We start from the raw sequence: 9,972 nt of genomic DNA, 5'->3' as shown, positions 1-9,972 counted from the left end.
ATAGTAAGTTAATACGTAGGTTAACCAGAACCCTTGAAGCAGTAGTGAATGAGACTACTTCCGCTCTAGGTAACTTAACCGAAGAGCAATCTGCTATGCGTTTTGTTGTGCTCCAAAATCGTCTCGTTCTTGACGTCATACTGGCCGATAGAGGAGGAGCTTGTTGCTGCATTTTCATTCCTAATAACTCGCCGTCTGTTTATTCAGCTATAACCAGACTCCATAAATATGCCCATCAGTTACACCAGAATCCAGGCACCTGGACATGGTCCGGTTGGCTCTGGAGTATCATATCTGCCTGGGGATGGAAAGTATTGTCATTCCTGGGTATAGCAGTAATGATCATATTCAGTTGCTGCCTCTGTTTAGAATGTGGCCCTGCGATTTGCGGCATGTGTGCTACCTCTTGTATCCCTAGTCCTAAATCCCGTTCCAAGACAATTCGAGACGAGCAAATGATGCTATATGAACAGATAGATGGTATCATGAATATTGATGTTTCCTGATGGAAACGTAGGGCACAAGGAGGGAATGTGGAAAAGTAAATTTTGCCATGTTATATGTGCCTACGTGTTCCCCATTCTATGTTATATGTGCATGATCGATATGCATGTATCCCCCTATGATCGATTAAAGACGCAATCATAGTTGTGTCCAACTCTAGTATGCCAGTTTCCAATTCTCGTGAAAACAACGAGTATTAGGCCTATGTTGCCACATTTTACAGTGTGCACGTTAACTCATCGCATTGTCCCCGTTCCTAGGCCTCAAAAGGGCCCGGACACCAGATTCCCACTCCGAGGAGCGATACAGCCCCCACCTGCATCCCTGACCCTTCACTTACTTCCTGCCGCACAGTGCCCGGCCGGCCTGGCTCTGCCTGCTTGTCTGCCAAGAGTATGTTATGCTTCTAGTTATCAGTCCAGCCCTCCTTCTCTGCATTCCTAAGCTACTGAATCGCATCAATAGTTTCAGCCATGGTCTAGCCTTTCTGTCTCCATGTAAGAGAGATACTGTATTAATATTCATAGAATATTCCTCGCACACGCAATACATGTAGAATACTGCATGCACCAGTCTTAGTGTCAAGTAGCCTTTGCCCTGATAACGTTTGGATTCTATCAACATGTACTCCAAACACCAGATACCAGATATGATATAGGTACATGTCGTTCTGACACCGCAGACTTTTAGTCTCTTCTTCTAGCGCAGAAGTCATAGCCCCTAGTTCCTCCTGGTAACACGTCATTGCCCGTTTGCGCGCACCACTAGGTTAAAGGTCCCAGCTGCTCAGGTAGCCCCCTCCATGTTTCCGCCCCATTATGACACTTCTGTGACGTTTACATCACATGTCTATGTATACGCCCTGTACACGCCTTCTTGTTACACCATTTTGTCCTTATCTTTCGCGACTGCTACGAGTTACGCCTACTGCTACGCCTACTGTATTGAATGTAATGTACTTGTTTTAGTATATATACTGTGTACTGTTACTGAAAGTTATCCCTATCCTGCCCTCTTTTTATCCCTTCCCTGGCAGCTGCCATCCATTCTATTTCCGTGCAGGCTATCCCGTTCCTGTCCCTTCCCTTATGCATGATTAAAGCCTGTAAGACTCAAGATACCTCGAATCCTGTCTCTTATTTATTGAGCTATCTGTTTTATTCACTGTATTCAAAAATAGTACCGGTAATTAATTATTTATTTACCACAGGCTGCCAAAAAGACCCCCAGGGATAGGCCCAATACCCCCTTGAAGACATGGTTGAAGGAACACTTTTACCTGAAGCTGTTGCTGGAGTAATTGACATTGATACCTCAGACCTTGTTGGACATTTTGAAGGTAAGACTTATTGAAATTGTTTTTAAAAATTTATAATTGGATAGGAAGAGGCCTTAAAATGATTTAGTTGATGTTCAATTAGCAATTCTCTCTTGCATTAGTTCTCTAAGTTTTTCAACTTCAAATAAATACTCATTTTTAGTCATGCAGCAGTGCATTGTGGGAGTTGTAGTCTGTTGAAAAATTGCATGTTCCAAAGGTAAGCAAAGTTAATTAAAAAAAACAAGTATATTATGGAAGGAGACCAAATTAGGCATGCAGCAAGCTTTGTTTGTTTGAAAATGTATTTTGAATAGCCAAACAAAAAGTGCAAATTTAAAAGTAACTCACTGTTTGCACTATTTCATTCATAGATACACAACAAGAAATTAATGAGAATGAATTGACAGAGTTTAATACTCAAGATGGACAGGACACAGATGAGTCAAATGCTGCAACCTCATCATTCTTACATTTTGAAAGAAGGCAAAGACACAGACTGCGCCCACTGCAGCAGTCTGATAGTGAAGAAACTCAAAATGTTAATGTCCCAGAAATGCAGAATGTTGAAACACCAGCAAGCTCTATCCTAATGCAGAGCAGGCGTAATAGACTTGTACAGTTTTATAGGCGGAGGTCATATGCATCACAAAGAGAAAGAGCTGTAGAGGAGAGCATCACCGGCAGTGTTGTTGATGATAACATTTTGAAAATTCAGCGCCTACAAGGCAAAGACATTAGAGTCATGAAGGGAAAAATTGCTCGCTTTGACAAAGAGATTGGTGCAATGCACAACAGTATTAAACACATGACAAATGTCATTGATAAAGGGCATTGAGCAACATCAGAAAACCTACTCCACATTGCAACTTCTTTGGAGAAAATGTGCACAGTAATACAGACACAGCAAGGGGAAAGTGCAAAGAGGCATCTTAGAGCAATGACCTGCATGCAGGGTCACACCAAGGGAATGTCTCGACTTTCAAGCAGTACTGCTCAACTCTGTAAGCAGACAGTTGCCATGCAACATGATTTGAAACATATTTGTGGAGAGATTGCAAGGGGAATGGGGGCACTGCATAATCTTGTACAAAAACACACAAAGTCATGATGCACCTGGTAACCAGTCAGAAATTGGGGTTAGTGATGTTGCCAGCAATGTCAGTGGCATACTTGTCCCAGAGTTACATGAGGAACGCCGTAGTAACAGAAAAAAATATATTTCAAGTTACATGGCCATGGGTGATTTGAAAAGTACAGGCAAAGCATTAGGTGTGCGAGGACGTAAAAAATAGTATGCTACCTTTGAACTTACATATTTTGTCAAAAAGATGACCTTATCATTTGAAAAACATTGCTTTCTGCTTTGAAGTAAAGGCAAAGTAATTTACTGTGTGATCTAAAAGCATTTACATTTGAATAGAAAAATGCATAACAATTACTTTCAGTACAATAAACAGTTTACAATCAAGCACCTGAGTGTCTTTTGTGGTTCTTACCTTTTTTAAAAGGAATGTTGTGTTATCTCTTTCCTTCTCCTTCTACCCTCTGCTGCTTCGGGTCCATGTAATCTTGCATGGGATTGATGTGGCTGATTATCGTTTTGAGGTAGTACATCGTCCAAATCCAGTTCTAGGCCTCTCCTAGTGGATATGTTGTGCAACATTGCACATGCAGCAACTATTTGACAGCAAATTTCTGGGCGATATTGTATAGCTCCTCCTGTTTTATGAAGTATGCGGAAGTGAGATTTCATCACACCAAAGGTTCTTTCTATCACATTGCGGGTTGATATGTGAGCATGGTTGTACTGCTGCTCTTTTCTGGTTACTGGATTAAGATAAGGTGTTAATATGCATGACCTCACTGCATAGGCACTGTCACCTAAAAAGAAATAACAGATACAATGCATGAGCAACATGTGTCTTGAAGACACAGGAGTCTTTAAAAATGATGATATTTATATTTACCAAGCAAATATCCTTCTACAAATTCACCAGCAAGCAGTCGTGTGTGGATGACACTGTGTCTAAAAATATAGGAGTCATGGGCACTTCCAGGGTAACTGGCAACTAAGTCTGTGATGATGGTTTGAGAATTGCAAATTGCTTGTATGTTGAGACTAAACATCAACAAAACAGAAGTACTCATCATGGGCCCAAACCCCGACGCCTGGAGCGACACCTGGTGGCCCACCGCCCTCGGAAACTCGCCAACCCCCACAGACCACGCACGCAACCTGGGAATCATCCTGGACTCCGAGCTCAAAATGGACAGCCAGATCAACTCTGTCTCATCTTCCTGCTTCCACACCCTCCGCCTCCTTCGTTAGACCTTCAAATGGATCCCCCTCGAACACCGAAAGACAGTCACTCACGCCCTGGTCACCAGCAGACTCGACTACGGCAACGCACTCTACGCCGGAATAAACAAAAACCTCATCCGCAAGCTATAGAACATCCAGAACGCCGCCGCAAGACTGGTCCTCAACCTGCCAAAACACTGCCACATCTCCCAGCACCTTCGCACACTCCACTGGCTCCCCGTTGAGGCGAGAATAACCTTTAAGATGCTCACCCACGCACACAAGGCCCTCCACGGCACCGGAACAGCATTCCTGAACAGCCGGCTCAAATTCCACGCACCCCAAATGACCCTACAATCAGCCCAGCTCTCCTACGCCGTGGTCCCCGGCACCAGAAAGACCAGATCGGGAGGCCGCTCCTTCTCCTTCCTCGCGGCCAAAGCATGGAACGCCCTTCCGCTCCACCTCAGACAGACAACATCGTTCCCCATCTTCGCAAGAAACCTCAAAACCTGGCTCTTCGACAGACCCCCTCCTTGATGGAATGGACCCTGCACCCCCCCCCCCTAGCGCCTTGAGACCCTTACGGGTGAGTAGTTGCGCTTTAACAAACTCCTGATTGATTGATTGAGAGAATGGTAACTTTTCCTGTTGTGGAAAATATACTCATTTTCAGAAGGTGGGCAAATGGGAACATGTGTGCCATCTACACAGCCAATGACATGTGGAAAATGTGCCATGTTGTAGAAATCTAACTTGGTTTTTAACAAATCCTGTGGTGTACTTGGAAATTGAATGTGATGCCTTATCCTTTGCAACATGGCATTTAGAAAAGCATTAAAAAATCTTGAAAGGGAACTCTGGGTGACACCACCACCACCGGCTATTACACCCTGAAATGACCCAGAGGCAAGGAGGTGTAGTGAACATAATACCTGAACATTGGTTGGTATTGCTTGTGTCCTGCGTGTTTGTCTCTAAAAGATTGGGCCCAATTCTGCAATTAAATCAAAAATTAAATGAGCATTGAGCCTATACTTATCATAGATTTCTGCTTCTGTCTGCCCTAGTAAGGTGATGCGCACTCTAAAAATTCTCTCTTGAATAATCCTTTTTCTCCATCCTGCTGCAGCTCTCAACCTCTGCCTCCGTGCCAAATAAAAGAGTGCTGACCTTGGGGGGAAATGTTTCAAGCATTCTGGGGCACCTTTTATGCACTCCTGATGGATTTCACCTGCATTGTGCAATTTTGGATAAATTACCACCAGGTTTGACTTCTTCTAATTTTAAGAATTCTTATTTGCGATTTCTTAAGAACTCGCAAATAGCGAATTTTCATGCATACAAATTTTTCCCAAAAAATGCGATTCGCAAAAATTGCGATTCATTTAAGGAATCGCAAAGCATTTTGCGATTCCTAAAATAGCAAAAAAACTCTTAACAAATGATGCATCCCAACGCAACAAATTGCATTCGCAAACGGCCGATTTTTGCGATTCGCACCGTTTGCGAATGCAATTAAGTTTGATGCATGTGGGCACATGTGTGTTACTATGCCATCGCGCCGAAGGGCGCAGGGGTTCCTTGAGTGAGCTGTCCACATTAGTGGGTAAGTGGCGGGAAGACGGTGCACACCGCTAGTGTGTTGGCGGGGCTTCCATGCAAGTTCACATGCCTCTTGTGTATATAAATGGTCGGAGACCGATCAGAGCAGCAGATGGGGAGAATGAAGCTCCAGTGACCATGTGTGTTACTATGCCATCGCGCCGAAGGGCGCAGGGGTCCCTTGAGTGAGCTGTCCATATTAGTGGGTAAATGGCGGGAAGACGGTGCACACCGTTAGTGTGTGGGTGGGGCTTCCATGCGAGTTCACATGCCTCTTGTGTGTATAAATGGTCAGAGACCGATCAGAGCAGCAGATGGGGAGAATGAAGCTCCAGTGACCATTGCCCACGTGCATCAAAGTTAGAAATTGTGATTCCTTATTTGCGATTTTTAAGGAATCGCAAATAAGGAATCGCAATTTTGAATGCATCATTTCTTTCGCAACTTTTTTTGCGATTCGGTAAAAATTGAAATTTTTACCGAATCGCATGAATTTTGCGAATTCTTATTTGCGAATTCGCAAAATGCGAATTCGCAATTTGCGAAAATACACACATGCTGAATCTCATTGAGATGACAGCCAGGAAGGCAGGAGAGTAATTGCACACAGCTGCTCCCAGGTTTGAAGGGGAGGTTTGGCAGTTGGAGCTCTGTCTGGAGGACCTGCAGCAGTGTGTGTGTCTGAATTTTTTGTAGAAATGGCTAATGAAAATGCTGAAGCTGAAATCCAAGCCAGGAAAAGAACAATTAAATTCAGTGACCAGGAGTTGGAAATACTTATTGAGGAGATCACTGTGAGGCAGGACCAACTGTTTGGTAAACAGTCTTTGAAGGTGCCTGAAGCTGTTAAAAGGAATCTCTGGCTTGCTATCCAAGCAAAGGTGAATGCTGTGGGTGTTGCACATCGTGATATAAACAACTTACAGAAACGCTGGTATGACCTGCGTAGTCGTGCCAAGGAAAGAATAGCAACCAGGATGAAGGCTGCCAAAAAGACTGGTGGAGGTACCCCCAGGGATAGGCCCAATACCCCCCTTGAAGACATGGTTGAAGGAACACTTTTACCTGAAGCTGTTGTTGGAGTAATTGACATTGATACCTCAGACCTTGTTGGACATTTTGAAGGTAAGACTTATTGAAATTGTTTTTAAAAATGTATAATTGGATAGGAAGAGGCCTTAAAATGATTTAGTTGATTGTATTGTATTGTAAGGGGAGCTTGTAAAGCGCGCTGACACCAAGGGTTTCCTGGCGCTGGTTGAGTACTGAGGGACCAAAAGGGTTTTAGCCGGATTGAGGGAAAAGCCATGTTTTTAGGGATTTACGGAAAAGGGTGAGAGAGTTGGAGATTTTGAGAGAGAGGGGAAAGGAGTTCCACAGTTTAGGGGCCAGGAATGCGAATCTCCGGCCTCCAGATCTGCAAATTTTGACGGGGGGAATGAATAAGAGGTGAAGGTGAGAAGATCTCAGGTTCCGTGAAGGGCAATAGGTCCTGATAAGGGATTTCAGAAAGGCGGGACAGGGGCCGGATAAAGATTTAAAGGTGAGGCAGCCGATCTTGAAGGCTGCTCTCGAGACGACAGGGAGCCAGTGCAGTTTAAAAAGAAGGGGTTTAGCGGATTGCCATTTCGGAATCCCAAGGGCCAATCTCGCCGCTTGGTTTTGAACAGATTGTAGTCTGGAGAGAGATGTTTTAGGCAGACCGTGGTAGATAGCGTTCGAAAAATCTAAGCGGGAGAGGACAAGGGCTATGATTGCTTGCAGGAGAGCTTCAGGAGTAAGGAGATAAGCCACCTTCCTGATCCTGCGTAGCTGGAACATGCAGGAGGAGACTACTGTCCCCACTTGGGGCCCGAGGGTAAGACTGGAGTCAATGGTGACCCCGAGACTTTTTACCGAGGCCACAGGGGTGGGGGGGGTACCGAGTTCTTTCGGCCAAAAGTGCGGACCCCAATAGGTAGAACTCTTGCCAGGAAGAAGGAGCTCCGTCTTTCCAGGATTCAGTTTGAGCTGGTTTTGGCACATCCACTGTAGGATGTGGGACATAACTGCCTGGAAGTTCGGGATAGCAGAGGGGGAGTCGAGAGAAAAGATGAGTTGTAGGTCGTCCGCGTAGTTGAAGACGGTGACGTCCCACTGCTTCAGAGAGAAAAGAAGGGGTCGAAGATAGAGGTTGAAGAGAAGAGGGGATAAGGAGGAGCCCTGGGGGACCCCGCAGGGCAAGTGTTCCCTAGGAGCTCTCAGAGTACCCAGGCTGAGGGTCTGGGACCTCCCGGTCAGGAAGGATTTGACCCATGCCAGCGCCAGGCCCTGGATGCCAGCTTGCTCGACACGGTGGAGAAGGATGTTGTGGTCCACCGTGTCGAAAGCAGCCGACAGATCTAATAATACCAGGGCCTGGGGGGAACCCTTGTCAGCGCCGTCTCTCAAGGTATCCAACACGGCCAAGATCACCATCTCCGTGGAATGGCCGGGTCTGAAGCCGGCCTGATTGGCCTCGAGAAAGTTAGAACTCTCGATAAACTGTGAAAGACAGGCGGTGGTGTGGGCTTCCAAGATTTTAGAGAAGAAAGGCAGAAGAGAGATAGGACGATAGTTCGCCGGGACGGCAGGATCGGCTCCAGGTTTCTTTAATAGAGGCACCAGCACGGCCTCCTTGAAGGAGCAGGGTACCGTACCGGACGAAAGAGAGGAATTCAACATGGGGAGGATGCAGTCGGGAAAAGAATGGCAGATGTCACGTAGTATGGTGGGGGGACAACAGTCGTCTGGAGATCCAGACTTAACACGGGTGGCCAATGTGGCCAAAGCCATGGAATCTAGAGGAGGAAACTGAGTGAAAGAAAGGGTGTTGTGGGGAGGGGAGGCGGAGCCCGCGCCAGGAGAAATAGTCGGGATGGTGTCTTTAATCAGGACGATTTTCTGAGTGAAAAACGTACTCAGCGCGTTACAAGATTCCTATGTAGGGGCCTCAGTCGGAAGTGTCCTGGGGTCGGAAGTGAATTCGTTAAAAACTTTAAAAATCTCTTTGGACTTGCAAGGAGCGGATAGGATTTTTCCAGAAACGTAAACTTTTTTGGCTGCGGAGATAGCTGTTTTGTAATTATTGCGCGCGGCCACATATACACCTCTGCTAGGCGAGCAATAGTCTCTCCTCCACCTACGCTCGGATCGGCGGAGTTCCAACTGCAAGGTCTTAAGGTGGGGAGTGAACCATTTATGGGAGTGTCGGTGTCGGGATCGGGGAAACTTAGTTAGAGGGGCGAAGATATCGCTGGCTGTCGTAAGCCAGTCAGAGATATGCCCCTGAAGCTCGTTGGTGCTGAGATCGTTGGGGAGCAAGGGACGGGTGAGAGAGAGATGGGATAAGAATTGAGAGGAATCGGCGGCTCTCCACTTGCGGGCGGTGCCGCCCTCCTGTAGTGGGATCCTGATCTGGCCGACAACCGAGAAAGTGATGTCAATCAAAAAATTATCGGACCACACACAAGGTGTAATAAGCGGACAGGAGGACTTGACCCCGTGGACCCTGATGTGGTCGAGGATGTGGCCGCCACTATTAGTGGCGGACTGGACTAATTGCGTGAAGTTCATGCTCGAGAGAGCCTCGAACAATTCGGTGGCGTGGGGGCCAGCGTCCACGTTCTGAAACCAGTAATTGAAGTCACCAACGATGATAGTACGGGGGGAGGAAATGGCAATGTTAGTCAACTGATCGATAAAGGAGGAGGGGAAGGAGGGCATGGGGTGGGGGGGGCGATAAAGTACCATGATGGTGACTGCGCCTACCTCGGTCCCAAGACGCAGGACCAAGTTGTCCACTTCTGGGAGGGTTATGCTGGCGGAGGCGATGATCTTAAGGTTCTTGCGTATTACCGCTGCCACCCCACCTCCGGGGCGGCCCCCGGGACGGTTGGTGTTCAGCAGAAAGTAATCTGGGGGTAGTGCAGCGAGGATATCAGGGAGGGAGTCGTCGGTAAGCCAGGTCTCAGATAGTAAGAGAGCATCTGGCCTCTCCGTTGTGAGGAGATGGAAAATGTCGGTTTGATGCCTGACCAGAGAATGGGTGTTTAGGTATAGTACCCGGAACTGTGACTCGACACGAGCAGGGGCAATGATTGGTGCCGCCGGCCCCAAATGCGGGGGAGAGTGACCTTTAATCCCCAGTGAGGAGATCCTGGTCCAGGTATCGGGAGATAAGGGTCAAGCAGAGGCTTGTAGACGCATAAGAGCGGAGCGA

At 46.7% G+C, this 9,972-nt stretch overlaps 1 protein-coding gene across 1 annotated transcript; it reads left to right on the top strand.

The window, feature by feature from the left end:
- Window positions 1-232: 232 nt before the first annotated feature.
- LOC144818586 (uncharacterized) lies at window positions 233-3,274 on the top strand. Its single transcript, XM_078676135.1, has 2 exons — window positions 233-1,843; window positions 2,197-3,274. The coding sequence occupies exons 1-2, from the start codon at window positions 1,762-1,764 to the stop codon at window positions 2,658-2,660; spliced, it is 546 nt and encodes a 181-aa protein (XP_078532261.1). The 5' UTR covers window positions 233-1,761; the 3' UTR covers window positions 2,661-3,274.
- The last annotated feature ends 6,698 nt before the right edge of the window (window positions 3,275-9,972 follow it).

Source organism: Lissotriton helveticus, chromosome 2_1 (genome assembly GCF_964261635.1).
Source record: "Lissotriton helveticus chromosome 2_1, aLisHel1.1, whole genome shotgun sequence".
Lineage (NCBI taxonomy): Eukaryota > Metazoa > Chordata > Amphibia > Caudata > Salamandridae > Lissotriton > Lissotriton helveticus.
The sequence above is the reverse complement of the archived record's forward strand: the minus strand, read 5'-3'. Positions and strand labels throughout refer to the sequence as shown.